The sequence below is a fragment of the Vicugna pacos genome, chromosome 9 (genome assembly GCF_048564905.1).
Source record: "Vicugna pacos chromosome 9, VicPac4, whole genome shotgun sequence".
In the NCBI taxonomy this organism is placed as follows: Eukaryota; Metazoa; Chordata; class Mammalia; order Artiodactyla; family Camelidae; genus Vicugna; species Vicugna pacos.
This window is the reverse complement of record NC_132995.1, coordinates 63,471,485-63,495,072: the sequence shown is the minus strand read 5'-3', so window position 1 is coordinate 63,495,072 and position 23,588 is coordinate 63,471,485. Positions and strand designations below refer to the sequence as shown.

General features: G+C 37.7%; 1 protein-coding gene across 1 annotated transcript; it reads right to left on the bottom strand.

The window, feature by feature from the left end:
• Nucleotides 1-1,926: 1,926 nt before the first annotated feature.
• Nucleotides 1,927-23,457, bottom strand: PSMA5 (proteasome 20S subunit alpha 5). The gene is made up of 9 exons (XM_006197400.4): nucleotides 23,299-23,457; nucleotides 19,347-19,413; nucleotides 13,105-13,231; nucleotides 10,833-10,900; nucleotides 9,824-9,931; nucleotides 9,626-9,684; nucleotides 8,930-9,032; nucleotides 7,839-7,925; nucleotides 1,927-2,167 (listed from the first exon to the last, which is right to left on the bottom strand). Exons 1-9 carry the CDS (start codon nucleotides 23,325-23,327, stop codon nucleotides 2,090-2,092), a joined length of 726 nt encoding a protein of 241 aa, XP_006197462.1. The 5' UTR covers nucleotides 23,328-23,457; the 3' UTR covers nucleotides 1,927-2,089.
• Nucleotides 23,458-23,588: the final 131 nt, after the last annotated feature.

The following is a 23,588-nucleotide window of genomic DNA, read 5'->3' as shown; positions in this document are numbered from 1 at the left end:
TAAATGGCATCTGGGAAGTTTGGTAAAATCACTAGAATAGTCTTCCAAGTTCTTAGCTACTGAAATGACAAGACAGAGCTCCATGAAAACTGGTGAACAATTTGTTCCTTTCTATTAACTATAATGTGTCAGATTACTTTTTTAATACAAATTATTTTTAATCTATTGCCAACTATGGAGTAGATCACAAGACAGTCAGTTCCAGTAGCATGTGATTAGCTGGGGAAAGAAGAGGGGCTATATAGGAATATTTCTTTGTTTGGGTGACACAAAGATGAATGGTCTATTGTCTTACTGTCTAAAAGAAAAAAAAGACAACTCAACAGTGCCATCTCCTGGAGAAATTACTAAATATACTTTTAAACTCTGAAGCTGTTAGAATTACCTGTACCTTCGCTTTTTTAATATATTGCTTTTGGTTATTATTATATGCTTACAGAATATGTATTTCCTTCCTCAAACTGTATCAGCCATTGGGGACATGGTACCTTGCATATGGCACTGAGAAAATGTTAGTGAATGAACTATTTTAGTATTTCACTTTTGTCTAATGACACAGGCACTAAATACAATAGTTGCACTGTCAGATCTCCTTTGTGAAATACCATACCTAAGGTCTTACCTTATTGGCAGGACTAAAATATGTAGATTTATCTTATTACCAGACCCTTACTCTTCTCCAAGGTAAATTCTGCAGCAGAAAGAATAGAAAGCAGTTACACATCACAAAACTAGCTTTTGCCAGTAAGATTATTTCTCTGATTCTGTCTAAATGGACACAAGAAGCCTTGTAGAAAAATTTAAAATTCAAAAAAAAAAACAAAGTTCTTTCAAGAATGCTATAATTCTATTAAGAATTCTGTAATTGGAATTATAGAGGGTATGAAATTTACTGTTTCACCAGTAGAGTAAGCTTGAAGCTAAGAACTATTTTATTTTGTAGTATTTGTGTTTTCCCTCCATAACACGTCTCAAACACCTCACCTCTCCCTAAAGCAGCATGTTTTTTCCATTTCTGCATTAACCGACATTGAGTTAAATGGGGTATTGTTTATTATTTAGTTCTCCCCACTAGAAGCTTCATGGGAGCCACAGACCACACCTGGTATTTTCATACCTCTATCCCCAATACCTAATACATTACTTGACATACAGTACACAGGTACTCAGATTTGTTAAATCTGAATAAACAGAAGTTGATATGATTTTTCAATGGCATTTTCCACTAGCATTTGGTAAGAGGTGAACATGAGAGAAATTAATCTCATGATCATGTTATATTTACTAACAGTTAAAATCACCAGGACAGTCTCTAGAACACTGGTGACAATGTAACTCTAGTCACCTATTTTCCTTATATGTGTGTTTCTCTAGAGCAAAATTCTTTTCTTCCAAACATTTTCCATCATTGCAGATGAATTCATTGTGAATTCAGCCTATTCACATAATCAGAATTTGACATCAGAGTTCCTACAGACGTTAATGAAGATAATAAAATTTCGTTCCAAATTGTCTGGTAAGGCACAAGGACTAATACAACATTGTAGCTGGCTTATTCCAAACCATCACAGTTTTGGGGAGGACTTCAAGAAAATGTTCTTTTGATGGTCAGTTAGCAGCATCTCCTTCATATAAGGAAAGTAGCAAAAATACCTATTTGCTCAAGAGAAACTACAGAACTGAAATGGGTTTACAGTGGTATTAATATCTGTAACACATGAGGAAGAGCTGAACTAGTCTGAGTTCCTCTGTCAACACCAAGGAATTCATGATATAGCCGATTCTGCGTAAAGAGCCACTAAAATAATTTTAGAATAGGCACTCTGATAGGATAGGGATATTATTTAACATCACTATCCTTTTTGCCCTAGTCTAACATAAGCATTTTGTACAAAAGACTGCATTAGAAGAGAATAGTCTATTAAATATTTTAAATTTTTCTTTATTCCAGAACTGCCTTTATGTACAGACATCATAAAAAAATGCACATACACTGGAGGATGTCCAAGGAAATGGAGCTGAAAATAAAAGTTAAGGGCAATTAGGAGAACTGAAATTGTCTCCAAGAAATTCTGAGGATCACACTTCTTTAAATGTCCTTGATAACTTCTTCAAGTTCTTCCTTTGTGAACATGTGGAAATTCTGGCCAGGCTGCACTGTGGCTAGCTGGGAAGGAAACAGAGAAGGGTTAATAAGCTGAGCTCGGTTACCCTGCTTGTAGCCCTAGCATGGTCAGGAGGAGTTGTTGGTGATGCAGCTGTTCATTAGGAAATAAGGGATCTGCTGTCCCAGGGATATCCTTTCCAGCAGCAGAGAGCAAAAATAGCTCTCTGACTCCAAAATAAAAATCTCATTGACCAAATTTTCTATTTTGAGGTCAACCCACCACATAATAGTTAACCAAATGCCTGGTGTCACTGTAACTTCTTGAGGTTAGTTCAATGAGGATCACTAAAGCAGCAGCAAATGGAGGCCAGTACTTTTTTCTGTTAAGATCCCTTTAGAAATATATTAAAAGCATATTCACACACTTGCAAGTAGAGCTTGTGTGTGTGACCTTGGGTTACTTGGCCACTTTGTACCTTGATTTCCATTGGTAAAATGGAGATAAAATAACACCCAACTCACAGAGTAGTTATGAGGATTAAATGTGTCAATCTATGTAAAGTGCTTAGAACAGTGCCTAGAACATTGTAATAAACACCACATAACTAACTACTATTATTAGGTATTATTTTCTCTAAAATTGTTCATAAGGTAACTTAGCAAGAAAAAAGTTTGCTTTGTTTTCTTTTTTTTTTTTAAGGATTGGCCATGAAAAGATCCCATTAACAATGACAATAGAAAAACAGTTACATGACTGAAGATATTAGTAATAACGAGCAGTCTAGATTATAACCTATTTAAGCAATACAAGACTAGTGTCACTAGATGGTTAGTTTCAAATTAAATTTTCCCCATCATCTCTGCTGACAACACAGTCCCTTGTTTTGGGTAATACTGAGAAACAGGTGCCATCATGTTTGCCTAAAAAGCTTTTGTGTTTAATTTGTTTAAAATGCCATTTCCTTACATTATCTTTTTTTTTAACTTTAAAATTAAACATAGTAGGGCATTTTTTGAATAATATTACTACTGATATTTAGTATAATTTGAAAAATGTCAGAATTAGCATAATCCAGTTACATGATGTTTATTATTCTCTGCCTCAACTACAGATAAAATTTAGAAAAAGACTTATTACTGCACATCCTAAAACACCTGAAGATCTGGTCTGGGAACAGACTAAAAAGATGTTCTCTCAAAGCCTGCAGTCACCACTCGATTCTCCTTCAAGATCTATCCAATTACATGAAATGATACAAGAGTCCCAAACATATTTCTAAAATATCTGTCAAATAACTTACTGGTGTCCATATAGACCATGAGTTCTATTCCAAGGAAATTAAAATATATAAATGTTATTACTGCTTTTCTCAAGGGCATGAGGACAGAGAGATATAAGGTCAATAAACCAGATAAGAGTGAGGGCCTGAAGAATTTTTTGTCAAGTGACCCATGGCTCACAGTCACATCCAAGTTCTCCCAAATCATAATTGGGGCTAAAAACCAGAAACTGGGCAAATTCTGAATTAGAACAGTCTTATAGAACCAGGCTGCAAATCAATACTACTTAAGACTTTAAATACTTTTAAATACTACCTTCAGGAAGGTACTCATCACTAGATGAGTAAAAATAACCCCTCACATTTACACAATGATACACTTATTTACATGATGAATATGAAAGATATTTTTCTATTTATCTCACTTTACTTTCAAAAAACATCTATGAGGCAGGTAAAACATATTTTCTTTCATTGATTTGATCAATAATTAATTGCCAAGCACCTGTGTACTAGTTATAGTTGTACTAAGCACAAGAGATCCAAAGATGAAGAGTCTCTGTCTTATTTACTAAGAGTGCTAGAGGCCAAATGCTTTTAATGTCCAGTAAGTCTTATAAAAAAGCCCAGCGTACGTAGCCTAAGGGCACAAAGGAATAATCTGGGGACGGATGCAGGATGGCCTCAAGGAGAAGTGACCTTTGAGCTGTGTCTTAAAGCATAGCAAGAATGGGTCTGACAGTTGAGAGGGCAGACTGAACATGCAAATGCATAAAAGCATGACACAAGATGCATATTTGCAAAATTGAAAGTAATTCTGAATGGTTAGAGCAGAGGTTGGACATGGGATGAGATGAATTGGAGAGGTAGTAGTTCACAGCTCATAGAGAGTATATTAAAATGGTTTAAAGTACAGGACCAAAATCAGACCTCGTTTCTCATCTTGACTCCACCATTTACCAACCCTGTTATTTTGGATAAGGTCCTACCCTCTCAAAGCCTCAGTTTCCTCCCTGTAAAATGGATATAAGAATACCTATCTCATAGGGCTGGTGTGAGGATTAAAAGATAATTGCATGTAAAATGCTTAGCAAGATACCTAACAGGTTAAACCTATGCCTTAAGAAGTAGTGAATTATTGTGCCATTAAAAGAAGTTTGGAATTTATCTTGCAGACAGTAAGAGTCAGAAAAGACTTTTTAAAAGTGGAGAACAATCAAGATTAGATACGCAATTTAGAAAATCCACTTCAGTGGCACACTGGCAGAGGAAATAGAATGAAAAGGAGGAGAGCAAGGCTACAGGCAGGAAAACTAGCTAGGAAACCTCTGAAAATAGACAAGGCAGGAGAAAAATGAAGTCCTGAACAAAAGAAGACCCTGAGAGTAGGGATGAAGAGGAGGCACTGATATGCGAGTTATTCACCAGGAGGTAAAAACACAAATCAGCAAAGACAAGGAAGGTCAAAGTCTTCCAGGTTTCTGCCATGAATGACAGGTACACTGGTGGTATCAGGATTAGAAATATGGGAAGAGGAAATGGTTTTCAGGAAAGATGATGAGTTTTGTTTTAGAATTGTCAAAAATTTGAGGTGTCTGCTTCAGAAAAGGTCCAATAATAGGTCTTAAAAATGATCATGAGATCTCATGAACAGGAGTTATCTTAGCAAGGAGCAGTCTCAGGGGGAATAATAACAGAAACAAATGGCAGTGATTGAGGAATAAATGAGAGGTGAGGCAGTGAAGACAATGAATATAGATTCTGTTTGGAAGAGGCTCAACAATAAAGGTTTAAAAAGAGGATGAATGGAATAGCAATAAAATGTAACAGACTCCTGAATCTCAAAATCATGCTAAGTGAAAGAAGTGAGACACAAAAATAATACACACTGTATGATCCATTTATGAGAAATTCTAGAACATGCAAAACAAATCTATAGTGACAAAAAGCAGATCAGTGGGAAGGAAGTGACTAAAAAGGGGCATGAGGGAACTTTTGGGGATGACAGAAATATTCTATATCTTGATTGTGGTGGCAGAAACAAGAGTTATATATTTATCAAAATTCACTGAACTGTAAACTTAAAGCAGGTGCACATTACAGAATGTACATTATACCTCAACAAAGTTGATCTTTTAAAAAGGGATACTAGGTAGAGAGAAAGATTAACAAAGGTGGGTTTTGTTTGTTTTTCTAAAGAAAGATGCAACTTGTAAGTTTTCCCTTTTGAGGGGAAGCAGCTGTAGAGGAGAGGCTGGTGATCCCAGGACAACTGATGGAGCAGGGACCTTAAAGAGATGGAGGAGGATGGGCTCTTTCTGGACCAATGCTCCCAAATGCCTGGCCTTCTTACATTGACCATCAGAATCACCCAAGGAGATTTCAAAAATACAGATTTCTGCTAGACAGCCAAAGACTGATGGACACCCAGGTTTAGAAACCATGAGTTAGAGCTTGGAAAAGTGGAAGTGCCCCTTTTTTCAAGTGAAGAAAACTCTGGTCAGGTATTAATGCAGTAAGTAGTAGAGCATGGATGAGACACACCTGATCATCTCTTCAAAGCAACACTGGAATTGCATTGAAACTGAGTAAGCTGAAAAATATCTTCACAGTTTTAGTTCAACCAAGCAGGCCTTAGAACCTTCACGGTGAAATCAAAAGAGCCACACATGAATTACCCTAAGGTAGCAAGAAGATAGTCTTAGAGGAAATGCCAACAGCCTATCTCATTCAGTAGCATAGAAAACAAAGTCTGAAAGGAACTGACAAAATCCCTCTTAAGGGTCAGGATGGGGTTATCAAGGCATTTGTTGCACCTCATCATCTCAGAGGCTGGCATGAAGAGGAAGAAGCATTTCCAAATCTTTGCTAATTAGGTGAAAAAACAACAATTTACAAAGTTTTTCCATTTCCATTCCAAATCCCCCATCTTCCCATTACTGCTCAAGGAGCAAGCCACTCTGCCCTCCAATTCTCTCTCCGACTCTTCTCAGACCTTCCCAACTTCAGGCCATCCCGTCATTCTGGCATCCAATTTTGCCCCTTTCACTGCAGCCTATGGAACCCGGCTCTCCTGCTGACAGATGGACCAATACTCTCCAGTACTCTCTCCATTCTTCTGCCCATAACCAGTCAATTCTCTGCCAGAGATTAATCCGATGATACATTTTCTCAATCTATGCTGATATAGCTGAAAAGTATCCTGGTAAGTGCTGACTGGTTTAATTACTGATTTGTGATTACAGCCTCCTCAATTGGCCTTTAATTTTTTTTTAATTAAACCATAAAATACATATATACTATACCTCCAAGGGTAACCACTACCCTGACTTTTTACAACAATTTGTTTTGTGATTCCAGCCTCAGCTAGTATTTTAATGTGGCCCAGCAATCTTTTCACTCATCCCTGTTTTCTCTTTTCCCTATCCATATTGACTTTTCCAAATATTTCCCATTCTTAACTGCACTGTTGCCTTCACCCACCCTCTGTAGATAATCTAACAATCGCCAGGGGTATATGGGACCTCTCTTCTGATTCACCTCCAAACCTTCCTTATCTTTACTCTTCTTTACCTCCTTTTCTCCTATTTCCTCTTAGCATCCTAAGTAAGGGTCTTCAGAATATGGTCCATGTCTTTCCAATGTCATCTCTTGCCACCTCCATATCTTATACACATCTCACACCCCAGCATTTAGACAAAACCCTCAAAGTTCCCTTTCATGCACAATGTTATTTTACATGTGCTTTTCCCTCTTCCTGGAACACCATTCTCTTCCCTTTTCCAAACATCACCTCTTCCAGTAAGCTTTCCTAATGCCCCAGTATAAGTTGTATGCTCCTGTGTCAATCCATTCTTACTGCTATTATAGAAGTATCATCCCAAGCTGTTATTATCTGTATGTCCTCTGTACCACACAGCCACTACTCAACTGGGAACTGGATTTTCTGTCTCTGTATCCCTGGCATCTACATAGTACCCAGCATATAATGGGTACTCAATATAATGCTGAATCAATTCTATTTTTCAAAATCAATTCCTTCATTTATACCAGGATTTCTCTCTTCTAGAACGTTTCCATCACTATCTAACTTCCACTTTTAACTCTTTTAACATTTTTATATCCACTAGTTTCTTCTCAGACTATTGTAGTATTTTCCAGTCTTTTCCCCATCCTTGAAAGACAAAAATCTTTTTCTTTAATGCTGCCTGCTGCTGCCACTAATTACTTCTTGAGAAAGTAACATACTCTCATTTTGTCTACTTTATCATTCCCTTTTATTCTTTAACTCATCAAATTCTGGCTTCTGCCATTACTAAAGTTGCTTATTCAAAGGATAACAATAACTTCTTAAGAATTGAGTATATAAAAATGTGATTATCTTCATCTATTTAATCTTCAGTAATGACAGCTATGATATCTGAATAAAAAACAATAAAACAGAAAAATACCTCTATGTTAGTTGCATTCAGCTTCTCTTCCATTACTTGTTTGAGGATTATGAGTGAAGACTTGATGGCTTCTTTCAGTGTCATAGACTTGAAACAAAGAGGGTAAGAAGAGTGGCCATTAATTGTACATAATCCTTCCTTCAAAGATGCCCCCTATATCTCCCTGAAGAAATGATTTAGCAAATATTAATAAATCAAACATCTTAATAAGTACACTGCATTACAAGTATCTCCAGAATTCAAGTCAATGGTAAATAAGTAGGGTATATTTATTCAAAGAAAAAAAAGTCTCATTTTAAACCAGAACAAAGTCACCAAATTTAACATGGTAAGTGATCTCTGAAGAAGGGGAAATGGTTACACTTCTCTAGTTACCTTCTTTTAACTTAGAAGCTAGATAATATTGCTAATGTCCTATAAATAATAATTTCCAAATGACCTAGAAGTAGTCTAATGGTTTAGTACCTAACTTCCTCCACATATAAAAGCAATATTATGAGGGGTTGATGTAAGCAGGCATCCCTGTAGAAACCACCTGAACAATAAGTATGGCAGCACTCAGCCACTACAGTGAGTTACCCAATACCAAGTCTTCCCACCCCACAAAGATACAAAATGCCAAATGCCCACTTGCTTGAAGAGCCAGACTAGGAAAGATAAACTACTAAGTAAAACTGTGAAGATAAAGGATAAACAAATTGTGGTACATCTACACCATGGTATAGCGCTCACCAACAAGAAACTACTGATACGTGCAAGCACAAGAATGCATCTCAAAGCCAGTATGTTGAACAAAAAAGGGCAGACACAAAAATACAAATTGTATGATTCTATTTATACAAAGAACAGACAAAGCTAATCTACAGTGGCAAATGTGGCTGAAAGGGAGGGACAGAGTGACTGGAGAGGAGGCAAGCATTTTGTGGGGGGCTGATGGAAGTGTTCTGTATTTTGTTTTAGGTGGTGGTTACAAGGGTGTACACAATTATCAGAACTCATAGAACTGAACTCTTAGGTATGTACGTTTTATTGTATGTAAATTATACTGATTTTAAAAAATATTAATAAAAGTTGTGAGAATGCTTAGTTACCTTGTGGTAAACTTCTTGCAAGGAGCTCTGGGCACCCTCTGAAGCAGAGCCAATTGCTCGAGCATCACATTGTACAAAGGTTCCAGATGGATCCATATGAAACCTGCAAAACCACCAAAAAGAAGAGGATTAAAATGCTGGCATGGAATGGTGGCATTTTACATAACAAATGTCTCACTAAAAAAATATAATGCTTGGCCCTGCAGCCAGGAAATATTAAGGCACAGATCTAGAAGATGTTCTATGGCTGGAGAAATCAGATCTTTTAAAAAGTGTTTAAGAAAACTAACAATGACTAAATCAGGGATTTAGAAGTATATATAAATATACTTTATATATATACAGTATATATAAATATGGTGCTTATGTATGCCTATCCAAACACTATCTGATAGGGAGCAAACCAATATTCCAAAGCAAGGCTCTAAAACACACCTTGACTATGGTAACAAAGTTACTTCTAATTTCTTTCCATAATTAGCACTGGTTCCAATAGCGGAGTTCTTAAAAAAAACATCCCCAAATTTGTCTTTGTATACACAGCACAGAATCACTGAACTTTACAGAATTAGAAGCCCTTCATTTTTACAACTCTACAATAATATTTTCAGCTGATTTAAACAACCAGTCCCAACCCAAATGAAAACAATTATCCCAAAAAGGAAGCAGGGGAAAAAAATGGAAACTGGTACTTACAGCTGGGGTCCTTTTTCATCAACTCCTCCAAACAAGAGCGCTACTCCAAAGGGACGAGACTAGAACCAAAAAGCAGGAGGTATTAAGGTACATGGCTATGAAGTAGGGGAAAGAAGGACTGGGAAAGGTATGCTCAGAGGACAAATGACTTAAGTTCCACAGAACAGCAAGAAAACTTGACACAAACATCACACTCACCATGGCACCTGGATCTGCATCTTCTTCTCCAAACTGTAGGGCCAGGTTTGACACAGCCTGGGTCACACTCTCCACTGTCATGGTCTCATTGTAGGTGAACCAATGGTTCTAAAAGAAGAGCAAAATATGTTCTACCTTTAATAAGAAGGGCATTGAAGGGCCCACTATGTCACTACGCACATCCCTTTGAACTGTGGTTAAAAACTGGCGGCTCAAGTTCCCGTGTGTTTTCCTTAACCCTAAACTCAAATGCTTGGGACTACATTAGAGGAAGAGAAATAGCTCCAGAAATAAAGTTATACCAAAAAGACTCTATGCAATGATAGACTAGAGGACTGCTCCCTTGAAAAACAGGGTTAACCCCTCAAAGCACCAAGTTTTATCTTTTTTGCTAAGTGAAAGCTAATAGCTGAATGCCACTATCCCTCAAAGATCCTATCTTATCATTCTGTTGGTGTTAAAATTAAATGACTCATTCTTATATAAGTACTGATAGTAAACTTCCAAATAAGCAGAAAAAATTTTACCAATCAGGTATTTCTTCCTTACCAGGCAGCAGGGGCTCAGTTTAAAAAAAAAAAATCACAGTATTGCTAATCAGTATTTATCACCTGGTACATATTATTGCTCAGGAGAGCTGTTATTTGCAAGCCTAGCAGCAAAGGCAGTTGGGGGGAGAATTCCTTTAGCTATGTCCACCTCCTGCTATGGTGCTCCCGTAGAAAGTCAATTAGGGAACAGAATGAAGTGCAATGCTTGCTTTATATAAGCCAAATCAAAAAGAAGCAAGAGACTGTCAGCACTATTTACCACGGCTTCCTTAAAGCTGCAACGGTTGGAAGCTAGACTCCAATTCTCAGAAAGCATAACCAGGGATTCCACCCAAAATCACTCCCAAGAGCTACATCCAACATTAACAGAGATACCTGCAGCACAGCCCGCAGTCATATCATCACTAAACAAGGGACTCAAGCATCATGGTAAAAAGGAGAGATGATGCTAATGTTACCTGTGTCTCCACTCTGGCTTTATCAATTAAAGTCTTAGCATCAGCAATTAGCCCACTCATGGCACAACCTGTAATGTAAAAGCAAAAGTGACCTGATAGTCAAATCCTTGTAGAACTTTTCATTCACTCAGGAAATACTGAAATTCTGGAGTGAAACCATAGCAGTCATTCAGGAATCACAAAGCAGTATACCCAAGAGATCAGATAGGAAGGATTATCTGCACTGAACACAAGTATAATTATATCAAGAACAAATGAAAAACCAACCACAATGACACAGAAGTCCACTATTAAGATAGGAGACAGAGAAGAGCAGCTAATCAAACATGAATTTCCACATATTACATTCTCAAGCATTCCTTTAGCACTCTTTGTAGACCATGATGCACTTTCAAACTAAGCAAATACTAACACCCCAACAGGAGAAACAAGGGTAAAAATAACTATCTCATTATGAGTTTCAGTGGAAGACTCTAGAATAAAATCAAAAGACTTTTCAATTCCTGACCAAACATAACTAATTATATTAGAGATGGACCAAGATGCCAAGATTATGGCTGTTACTTATACATCATGACTCAAATCTAAATTTCCAACCTGGTCTCACTCCCAAATTTCAGACCCATAAAGCCAAATGACTCCTTTAATATATCTACTTGGATATACCATAGATTCAACTCACTTCCCTTCTAGATTCCATCTTCTTCCCTGGCCCTCACAACCAATCAAATCCCAACTTCTGTTAATCGCTATCTGATTAGCCAGTCTGGCATTAGCCCTTATGTCTCCATTTTCTGGCCACAGCCTTGGTTAAAGCCTTCATCATCTCTTTATTTGGACTATTAAAAAAATTTCCTAACTGGTCTCCCTGCCTCATCTCAGCCCCCTTCACTTTACCTTCAACACTACCATCAGAATGGTCCTTCTAAAATCCTAATCTGATCATGTTATCTAAATGCTTAAAACCTTTGCCATCAGTGCAAGAAGGATCAAGTTCAAGCTCTTTAGTGTGATACAGAAGTACTTCCACTTATTTCTTGCCACATTCTACCTCCCAGTCATATCAAACTGCTTGTGCCACAGTATTTTATATTTTATACCACCAAGGCTTTGCTCATTTTTATTCCTTCTGACCAGAGTGCTCTCCCCTGCTGTAACTAGACACTTATTTGCTTGGTAAACACTTCCTCATCTTTCAGAATTCAGCTCAGCTCAAGCATCACCTTTATGGAATCCTTTTGTGAAAGCTCAACTACCACTGGCCCCAGGCAAAACTAATTATTTCCTCCATTGTAGCCCTACTGAGCATACACTACAGCCTTTCTTAATACCTGTGTCATTTAACTGTAATGCCTTATGTACATGTCCACCTTGTCTACTGGAAGACAAGGACTATGTCTCATTCCTCTCTGTGTCCCTGGTATGTAGCACAAAGTCTGGCACATAGTAGGTTCTCAACATGTTGGATGAAATGACACTGACCTACCTACGAAAGACAAACGGCGTGAGATAAAGTAGATACAGTATTTTAATCTTAAGAGACTAAATCTCAGTTTCTACATCTATAAGGGAGATAATGTCATGGTCCCTGAGTCACCATGGCATTTGGTTCTTATGCCTTCAAGCAATTAATTATTTTACCAATGTTTTATTAATTAGATGACTAGATAGCTTAAGAAAATGTGGATAGTCAACTAAAATGCCATGTTATAAATAAGCAGAACTACTCATCATGTTACAGTGATGCAAGAAGCTACTGCAGGGGAGTTGAACAGATACAAAAAAGGGAGGAAGGAAAGGTAGGGGGAGATAGAGAATAAAACCATAAATCTGAAAACAGAGGAAGAGTACCAATCTGATCAAAGTTTTATACTCTCTGAACCTTAGTCACTCTGAAGACCTTTAAAACTTTTCTCTTTTCTTAGTGGATACCCCTAGGTTCCCACACAATCCTCTGCTCCAGGTGGCCTTCTAATGTTATGCATCAGTGAAGACTCAGCCACCATGGGGAACAGGTCTATGATTCAATCTTTATGTATTTCAACAATCATCACATCTGCCAAGTCTAAATTTGAGGGAGAAAGGAACTTCTGGAAATAGGTGAATACTACAACTGCTCCCTACTCCTATATCATGCACACTGGCCTACTACCTGGAAAGTGATAGCTAACAAGGGAATAAGACATTCATCTAGTGAACCTCCCTTAGAACATCAAAGAAGACTAATCAACCCAGGCCAGATCCTACAGAACAGCTTTCCCCGACTCCTTACCTATGTGAGCATCAATCTCTACAATTTTCTCAATGCTGCTGGGCTCCATGAGTGGAGAGGTAATTCTCTTCTCCACAGCTAGGCACACACCCTCTGATGTCTGGATCCCAATGGCGGTAGAACCAAGCTAAAGAGAAACAGGTTATGGTTATCACATAGGAATAAAAGAACAGTTTCACATACTCACCAGGAATCTCTCTGTGTATCTTCACATGATAGAAGCTTCAGTCAGCCATATCTAGCACACAGAGAGAATAAGGAGCATCCTAATAAATAATGTACTATTCCTATCAATGGCGAGAACATTGATTTACCAAATTTTGTGCTTCTAAACGGGAAGTTCAGAGGGAGGGTACAGCTCAGTGGTAGAGTACATGCCTAGCACGCACAAGGCCCTGGGTTCAATCCCCAGTACCTCCACTAAAATAAACAAACAAACAAACAAACAGACCTAATTACTACCCCCCACCGCAAAAAAAAAAACAAACTGGGAAGTTCAATAATGTCTTAAAAATATCTTGAAAATGATCAACTTTAATGCCCATTTTGGGGAGGGGGCAGATTTTAAAGTTCTAAATGTAATGGGCAAGAAAGTAATAAAATTCTAATGTTTTTTTCTGGACCTGGTATCTTTTTACCTCTGCTACCTTGATCTATCCCCAAAAGTGATGTCCCTCAAATCTACGTAACCTCCAGAAAAGTAATTTACTTAAAAAAGAAAAAAGAAACACCACCAACAACCTAAAAATATTAACTTAATCTTTCAAGGACATTAGCAGTCTAAAACGTAGCTTGACTTCATCTCTCCATCTCCATACAACCATCCTAGTCACCCACCCCTCTGTGTCTCAGTTTCTTTATCTGCAAAATGGGGATAATAATAAAACCTACATATCAAGAAGGGTAAACACACTAACACATGAAATGCTTAAAATGGTAACTAGCACATAGTAAACCAACAACAAATGTGAGCTACTTTATTGTATGCCAAGATTACTTCAACAGCCTTCTACTTAGTCTCCCTATCTTTAATCTCTCTCTCCCAATGTATCTTTCATGTTATACCCTGATTGATATAATAAAATGCTACTTTTAGTATACTTTTCCTTTTCACAAGAACTAGTATCTCCCTATACTGCCTGTGACATAAAATCCAAGTAAGCTTCCAGAGTCCTCAAAACCTAATCCTACTTTCCTCTTCCAATTTTATTACTTATTATTCTCCAACAAAATCCCTCAGGTATAGCTAAACCCATTTTCTCATGCCATATCATCCCCTACCCTTGCACCTCTGCTCATGCTGTTACCCCTTTGCCTATCTAAATCCCACCCATCATTCATAAAGCCTCTCCTGACTACATGTGCTCTTCCCTCTCGATAACCATTATATTTAGATAGTTCTACAAAGCAATGGCTGTTAGTGTGAGCCTCAGACTTCTGGAGTCTTTTACTGCAAAGTATTCCAAAGAATTTCATGAACCGTTATGCATACATGCTTAACACATCTGCAGACAGAAGGATCACGTCTGACACGTGTTTTATTTTTCAAATGTGTAAAGTTATGACTTTATTTAGAAGGGTTATTAAATGTACATACCTGCTTTTTACTGTATATTTTCTTAATCAATGGTACATGCATAACTACAGGAGTTGAACTGTCAAAGAATTTTATGTAAAAAATGAGTGCTCTTACTCCTAAGTAAAGGTGTAGACTGAATACATACATTAGCTCTACTTCTTCCCCAAGCTTGATAATAGGAGATTGAAGGGTTTAAGTGGGGCATAGGATAAACCCACTGGGACAAAGAGAATGAGCAGAGACATGGTGACTAATTTTAAAGAAAGAGGACAGGTTTGTGGTAATTTACTTTGAGTAGACCTAAGATATCCAAATCCTAAGCCAGTGGTAAAGAAAGTCAAGAAACAACCTGATTTATACCACAGGACCCCCCCCCCCAAAAAGGGAATGATGGCAGCAAGGACCTCTGGAAATAGAAATGGAATAGCTAAAAATTATAAAATTAGTTCAATGTTTGCTTAAGAAACAGATTTCCAGATCCCTTACCCTATCTAGCTTTAAACCAGATGATGGCTCCCACTCCCACTCCTGCAGAAGACTCTGGAGAGGGTAAAACAGCGGGCCTATAGATTGGGGGACACCAAGCACGGTCAAAGGCGGGAGTACTACAAGAGAAAACAGGAGGATTAAGTAAAAACTGACAAGCTTAGTGTTAAGAACCCCAGCCTTCTTTCCCTACTCAGCTCTCAGAAGCCAGCAGCCAGAAACACCCTCCAGGCATGAAATGAGAAGAGGCAGTTTTCTCTAGAGCAGTAGTTTTCAAAGTTTCTGACCCAAATCTACATTAAGAAATGTATTTTATATCATGACCAAAATATACAAACAGATACAAATAAATAAATATAATAGAAAAAAAGAAACACCAGTACTATAGGCAAGGCATTCTAAGACCTACTGCTCCATTCTACTTAAAAAAGAAATGCTCCTGTAACCCATTAAATTGATTCAATGTCCACTAATGAATCAAGATCTGCAGTTTAAAAAACATCTCTAAAGAATCTGACTAATTCGAAAAGGAAAAAAAAATCTTAAAAAAAATTTTTTTTATCCTTGAAGAAAAAAGAAGATACTTCATCCATAAAACAAGAACAGGGTACTAATAAGAAAAAAGAAAAAAAAAAGTTTGGTATTTAAAAATAATTTATGAAATTATTGGAGAATGGAGTCTACCAAATTGAAGGAATACATCAAAAAACAATGACTTGGGATCTAACACAAGGGGGAGTTAAAGGGAGTTCCTAGGACGAAGCTGATGAATCCTGAGTGCACAGCTGTGCAGCAGGCCCAGAGAACCAGTCCAGACCAGAGCAGGTCAGAGACTCAAAGATTTCTTTAAGAATCTTGAACAGGCTACTCAATGTGCCTGGGTGTTTTGAGAGGATACATATAACTTGGAGAGACCTCTGGGATGAATTATTGTATTTACATACTAAACTGGGCAAATTTTTTAAAAAGAGAACCACTGACTCCTAGGAAAACAGTATTATACAGAAACAGAAAAATGGCTGAGGTGTGAACAGCATTTACACAGTCATACTAATATAAATGTTGACTAATGATCTAACAAAATTATGATAGATATGATGTTTACTGACAAAACTGCCCTATCCCCACCCCAGTAGGAAATTGTACATCTATGTGTCATTGGGGGCAGAAATCTTCATGGTTCACAATAAAAAGCCCATGGATAATACCTAAGTGAAAAAAATAATAAGCCTGTGTTTTTATCTTGGAGATATGGAAGTAAATGCCAAGAAAATTAGCTGAAAGACTTTAAAGTGTTATACCTGAGAAGCAGAAGATGAAGGAGGGATTGTTTTTGTTACAAGGTTTATAAAACTATTTTACCTTCTGACTCTAAAACTACATGCAGGTATGCCTTAAAAATATAGTTGACCCTTGAACAACACAAGTTTGAACTGCAATGGTCCACTTACATGTGGATTTTTTTCAGTAGTAAGTACAGTACTGTACTACAGTACTGATCCGTGGTTGGCTGAACAGGTGAATGCAGGACTACAGATATGGAGGACCAATTACAGATTACAGGACAATTTTACAGCCTGCTTGGAAGGTTGGTACCCTTAACCCCCACCTTGTTCAAAGGTCAACTATAAAATTAAAAAAGTCAGAAACCATTGCCAGAGAATTCAATTTAGCACTTAGTTGTTCTCTAATTGTTTTATGTATAGTATATTGATATTGAATCTCTCAAGCAGGACAGAATTCATATCTACTTTTTAATTTTACCTAGCAGAGTTGTTTTCAACTGGGGGCCATTTTACCCCCAAGGGGACAACTGACAAAGTCTAGAGACATTTTGGGCTATCACAATTGGAGGAGTAAGTGCTACTGGCATCTAATGGGTAGAGGCCAGGGATGCTGCTAAATATCCTACAATGCATAGGACTATTCCCAACAACAAAGAATTATCTCGTCCACAATGTCAATAGTCCCTATAATTATTTTGTGGAGGAAGTGCTTAGCAGCACAAGAAAAAATTCTCAGCTTATTCAATTTAAGTTGGGCTCCAACCTAAATAACTTTCTAAGCTCCTACTCCAAAAAAGGGTAAATATTTTTGAGACAGGCTATTTTATAAAATATATCAAAATCAAGATAACTTTCTTTTGTACATTACTTGTATTCCCAGACATTTCAACATTACAATTCTGCCTAAACTCCATTCCCACCCTGGGTGGGACTGAGAAGAGGGAGAAGGGAAGAAAGGGAACATTTGAACTATGTATTGTATATTTAACATAACTCACTAGCATAGTAACCAATGTCCAGATGTTCAGTATAATATAATAATTTTGGCACTGTCACAGATTTCCACTCCTTCCCACAAGAAACCCACTCTAAAAGGCACTTTGCCCCCACCTCAGCTGGCTATATCTCACCCATGCCATCCACAAAGCACAGTACCTCTAAGTGATAATGTTTACTTGTCAGCCATTTTTAGTCATTTCTCCAGCTCCTTTCATACTACTAACTCCTTACAGTTATCAAATTGCATTCACACAGGGTGCTCCTAAGTTGCCAAGACAACAACAAGGTTGTTTCAACAGCTAAGAGTCTGAATTTTCACACAGGTTAAGTAGCAACATTAATGGCACTATCCCTATCCTAACCTAATCGAGGGCTATAGAGATCAGATACTATCGCATTATCTCTAAGCAACCTGGAAATTACTAGCACCAAGGGGCTTAAGGAGAACCAAAAAATCCTGATAATTACTCTTGGCTGGCACATCTGGATAGAACTATTATCTTAGCTGAGGCTCAAAATAAATGCTACAGCTAGGAATTGTGATAGTCTCCAACTTCATAGTAACATATGGTTTAAATATAGGGCACACATGATCAGAAATAGAAAATAGGCACCTTCTGTAGCTGGCCCATCATTTTCTGTCCATTATCTATCATAATGCTTCCACCTTCACTTCTGTGTCTGCAACTAAGAATCTTCTTTGCCCTTTTCCAGATTGTCATACAACCAGTTCCCCCTAATACACTCTTTCAAGAGGTAACTTAGAGGGAAACACAATAGTTCTCTTCAAAAAATATGTGAGGAATTGTCTTATGGAAGAGGTTTAAACATCCTGTATGGTTCAAGTACCAACTGAAGGAGACTTCAGGAGGCTAGCCCTTTTTTTTAATTGAAGTATAGTCAGTTACAAAGTGTCAATTTCTGGTGTACAGCACAATGTCCCAATAATGTGTGTATATATACATATATATATACACACACACACACATATATTCGTTTTCATATTCTTTTTCATTAAAGGTTACTACAAGATACTGAATATAGCTCCCTGTGCTATACAGAAGAAATTTGTTCAGGAAGTTTTCAACTTTTGTTTCAATACAAGAATAAACTTCCAAACCATTATGAACTGTTTTCAAACACAATGAGCTATCTAGTGAGAAAATATTCTGTCGCTAGAACTATAAAAAAAAGAAGCTGCTTAGGGATATAGAGGTGACTGAAACAGAGTGAAGAGTTGGATTAGATCAGAGATTCTCCATCCTTCCTAGAATCACTAAGGGAATCCTTAAAAATACTGATGCCTGGATTATTCTATTATAATTAGTAAAAATACTAATTTAGATCTCAATCAGACTTTATATTATTCATAATCCAGCAAACAGAGATCCCATATAACTAACTGTAAGTATAGATAGGTTATTTTTAAACTACTTTTTTGAATACTGGTTTGAACTATTCGATTCTGTTGCTAGATTACAGGACACATCTCTTATTCAGTCCCAAAAAGGTACAGTACAAATTCACAACTTTACCAACAAGAGTACAGGTAATCAGTTAAATGATTTGTTCAGGATGACAAAATATCTCCCAGGTGCTAACTGGAATTCTATACCTCTCTTTTTAGGGCCAAGAAGATTATAAACACAAAGATGTCTCTCCAACCCCACTAAGAAAAAGCTATTTACATAATTATGAAGCAGTTATTTGTCCAAAAAGTTTCAAAATAGTTCACCCAGTTGTTAGGAATGTGATTGAAATTGTTGTAAAAATATTTAATTGTGGTTGATTAAAGGGAGATAAAGAACATTTTCTAAAGGAATAGCTAAAACACATTTACTCCAAATTAAGTTGCCATGAAATTTCAAAATCTATCCTATTTGCTACTATACCTTGATAGCCTCAATGGCATACTCCACTTGAAATAATCTTCCTTCAGGAGAAAAAGTATTCACGCCCCTATAATTAAACAAATGAACAACAACAAAAAAGCATTAAAATTGTTAGAAAAAATAAGTGTGGAGACACTAAACCCAAGTTATTTGACATCTAGCTTAGATGGCTACAAGAAGTACACACAGTCATTATTCTCCTTTGTCCACAACAATCTGTAGCTATTTTTTGGTACATTAACAGCTTTTCAAGAGAATGGAACCCATATATAGAACATTTCTGCCCCTCTCCCAGAATATCTTCAAACTGATCTAATGAGAGCAGATGACTTTCAGCCTCAATCTTGAATCAATTTGGAATTCCTTCAGCAAATTCATGCCCCCAAACTACCAGGCAATTCCTAAGAAAATGTACATTTATCCTTATCCTCTTCCCATTACGTGCATCTGATGTTAATATCTTACTTTTCAGTAAAAGTCAGTCACAAGGACATTTCTCTATTTAATTGTATGAATTAGTATGTTATCTTAACAACAGACTGAGATTTGGGCAGTTCCTAAAGCCCAACCTAGTTAATTCACTCAAAATATTATACCAATTACATGCCAGGCTGCTTTCCTCCCTTAAACACCTCCCAACTTTTCCTTGCTCTGGTCTGTTAAAAATCCCTCTGGAAAAGAGGCATCACAGTCTTAGCTAAAAAGGCTTGCAGCATACAATGCACACTTTAAGAATATTTGAACAAGTGCGTGAAAATAGTTATGATCCTTGGCTTATGGAGTCTAGATTTCATAACATGTAACATAATATAGAGTAGTGTTTTCAAATTTGTTTCCTTAAAAACATTCTTCAAAAGACATTTATACAGGGAAAAGGGTATAGTTCGAGTGGTGGAGCACATGCTTAGCACGCACAAGGTCCTACGTTCAATCCCCAGTACCTCCTCTAAAAATAAATAAAATAAGTAAGCCTAATTACCCCCCCCGCAATTTTTTTAAAAAGGCATTTATACATATATATTCCAAATATAAAATAGATAATAATACAAGTTGACATTTACTGCATATCTACTATATGCCTGGCACTGTTGTAAACCTTTAAATGACTTAACCCACTTAATTCTCAGAACAATCCTATGAAGTAGTATTCTAAAGTAGGTACTATTTTATAGATGAAGTTGAGACACAGAGGTTGAGTAATAAGCTTAGCCAATTCACTCAGCATGTAAGAGGTAGAGCTGGAATAAGAATTTAGGCAATCTAACTGCAGAGACCAAGCTTTCAACTATTTCACCATACTGTCTCTGTGAATTGTTCCGGCTACATCAGGAGTCAAAGGAGAATCTCACCATCCTAGCCTCCTGTTTCCCTCAGAGGTATTATCCCTAAAGTTATTTAAAAGGAAGTTTAGGACTCTGAGGAACACTTAAAAAAAAAACTATCTTGCCTGTATAATAAGATAATTAGTTTTGAGTTGCATAGACTATGAAAGCACTTTGTAAAGTGTAAGGTACTATGTGAATATGAATATAGTATTTTCACCCCAATTCAGGAACTTCATCCTGATATTACTATGTCCTCCCTAATATGGGCTCTGTTCTGGCTCTCTTCTCAAACTTTCCGGGTTATTTCATTTATACCAAGCATCAACTACTTCTAATCTGTTACCACTGTGACCTCTTTCCTGATTAATCTAAACACCTCCCAAGCATTTCCACTTGCATAGTCTATTAGCACCAAACACTCAACATTTTCCAATCTGAAATATCTTCTTAAATCCAGTCATCCTTGCAAAATCAGCTCCATATCCTGCCATTCCCTACTTCATTTTTATTTTAAAACATCTCCAATCTCCTAGTTCCCCAAGCTAGAAAGTTCTGAATGGTCTGACTCACTCCTCCCCTTCTCTCGTATTAACCATATGCCAAATCATATCAATTCATCAGTTCCTTCCCCACAGTAACTCAACACTCCCTTCCATTCTCAATGCCTTCATTACCTTTCACCTACCAATGGTAATAGCCTTCTAACCGGTACTGACTGTTTCCTCTAATCCAGTCAATTAATCTCTAAGAAATATAATTATGATTATGTAACTTCTTAAAACAATTGACACACAGATGCCTACAGAATAAGACCCAAACTCCTCAACCTCACATTAAAAACCAATCAGTATCTTCCAACATCCTGTTTTTCCCATATCTTCCCCATTCTCATTTATGCATCTGTGTGCCAGCAGACTAGAATTTTCCCAAACATGAACTGTGCTTTCCCACTGCCCCTCCTTTGTTCATCCTATATTCTCTGCCTCAAAACTATTCATTCTACAGTCTCTGCCTCATCCTATATAGTCTCACTATCCACAGTTATTAAAATCTTACTCTTATGACTCAGTTTAAATATCAGCTCCTTTTGAAGTTTTCCATAATCCCCTAATATTGACTGCAATCTCTCCCATCAACACTTCTACAGTGTTGATCTGAATTTCTTTAATAACATGAATACATTTCTGACATACTCTATAGTTACTTTTGCAAATAGTTCTTTAAAAGGCAGTCTCCCATATAAAAGCAAAGATTGTGACCTTGTTCACTGCCATATGACCAGCAACTAGAACTTGTACACAGCAAGCATTCAAGTACATTAGTTAAGTGGATAAAAAATGACTGTGTTTTAGGCATTCTTTGCGAAGATACAAAAATAAAACACAAAGCAGTCAATAAAGATGTTAAGCAAATAATCTCAAAACCTTAATAAAGCCTTTCTGATAAGGATAACAATTTCTATAATACACACCCTAACTCAATATTATATCACCCCAAAATGATTCTCTTCAATGTTCTGGAAGCTAAATATTGACTAACAAAGTCATTTTATAGGACAGTAGGAAAAGGAGTCAGTTTTAAAACTTCACATATATCTTCTATGAGTCAGTAAAAAGATTTTTTTTTAAAGGAGGGGGATAGTTCTAAGTGATAATACTTTTGACAGGGTCAACGTATACTTGACAAGAAATGCAGCTTCTCAAGTCATCTAGTACAAAGAAAACATCTGCCTTTCCTGGCTTAAAAAAAAAGTAATAGTTACGTGAAACTTAACTGAGCAAAACAGAAACTGAAAGTAAAAACGTCTACAGCATAAGTATGTAAAATTTAATATTAACATTTCCAAGCTCTGAAGGGTTTTTTTCTTTTTAATAAATACAACAATCTCACAGCCTTGATTTCAAAAACAGATTTGGTGCTTAACACACACTTAAAATAACTTGCTTTAAACTGTTTAAAAGTCAGAAAAGGCCTGTCTAGTGGAACGCATGATGACAAAACTCTTGAGAATCACTCTATATTCCAATTCCCATAAAATCAGACTCCAGACACGATATTTGGGCAAAGCTAAGACTGCCTTCCCGCTTTTGCAGACTATACATCTCAACACGCATTTCAATCAAAGGAATGGCTGTTCTATTCCCACAACTAAGAAACGGAAAACAAGGTTGCACGCCTAAAAGGAAAAGGGAGCTGAAATTGTCACACCCGTTAAGTGATCTCTAATTGCTTTTTCGTCCAGGCAGTACGTTTACATTTGAAAAAAGGCAGTCATACTTGGCACGAAAAGGTGAACGGGCGAGAGGGTGACTCCTGGCCTTCTCCGGGTTAAAGGTCGGAGGAGTCCCGGCCCCTCAGCCTTCTTTCCCCAAGCACAAAACGGAGTTTTCTCGCTTCCGCGCCGAGTTAGGACCCAGGAGTGACTCAGCGGTAGGACAAGTGCGGCCGACAGGCGCAAATCTAGCTTGGAGAATCACAGCGGGTGTCTGGGAAGAGCAAGAGATCCCCAGGCCGGGCCAGACTCCGGTTCCTGGGGCACCCCCATGACACGGCAGAACCCAGGCCCACACCCGGCCACGGGCCCGCCCACCCGTAACCCCGACCCCATTTCCCCCAGCCACACAGACCTGTCATACTCAGACCGGGTGAGGAACATGGTGAGAGCAGGAGGAAGCAGCGGTGGCTACTCGGGGATTCTGAGGGCCAACACGAGTCCACCTGTACCCAACTCACCCACACCGCCACTCAACAGAGGCCCCAGTCCCAGCTGCGCGTGCGCCCGCGACCCCTTCAGCCCGCCCTCCTGCGTCTGCCTCCTATTGGTTAGTTGGAGTTCCCGCCGAGGTGATTGGGCCAACGCGCTTCCCCGCCAGGCCTCGGTTAGCCCACGGGGGCGGGGCAAAAGTCGTTCTTCCGC

Coding starts and splice junctions, on each gene's coding strand:
- PSMA5 (XM_006197400.4), bottom strand. CDS start 23,327: ATGTTCCTCACCCGGTCTGAGTATGACAG. Junction 9,033..9,625: donor GATGAAAAAGGACCCCAGCT/GTAAGTACCAGT, acceptor GTGGTTTTGCAG/GTTTCATATGGATCCATCTG. Junction 2,168..7,838: donor TGAATGCAACTAACATAGAG/GTATTTTTCTGT, acceptor TTTCCTTCCCAG/CTAGCCACAGTGCAGCCTGG.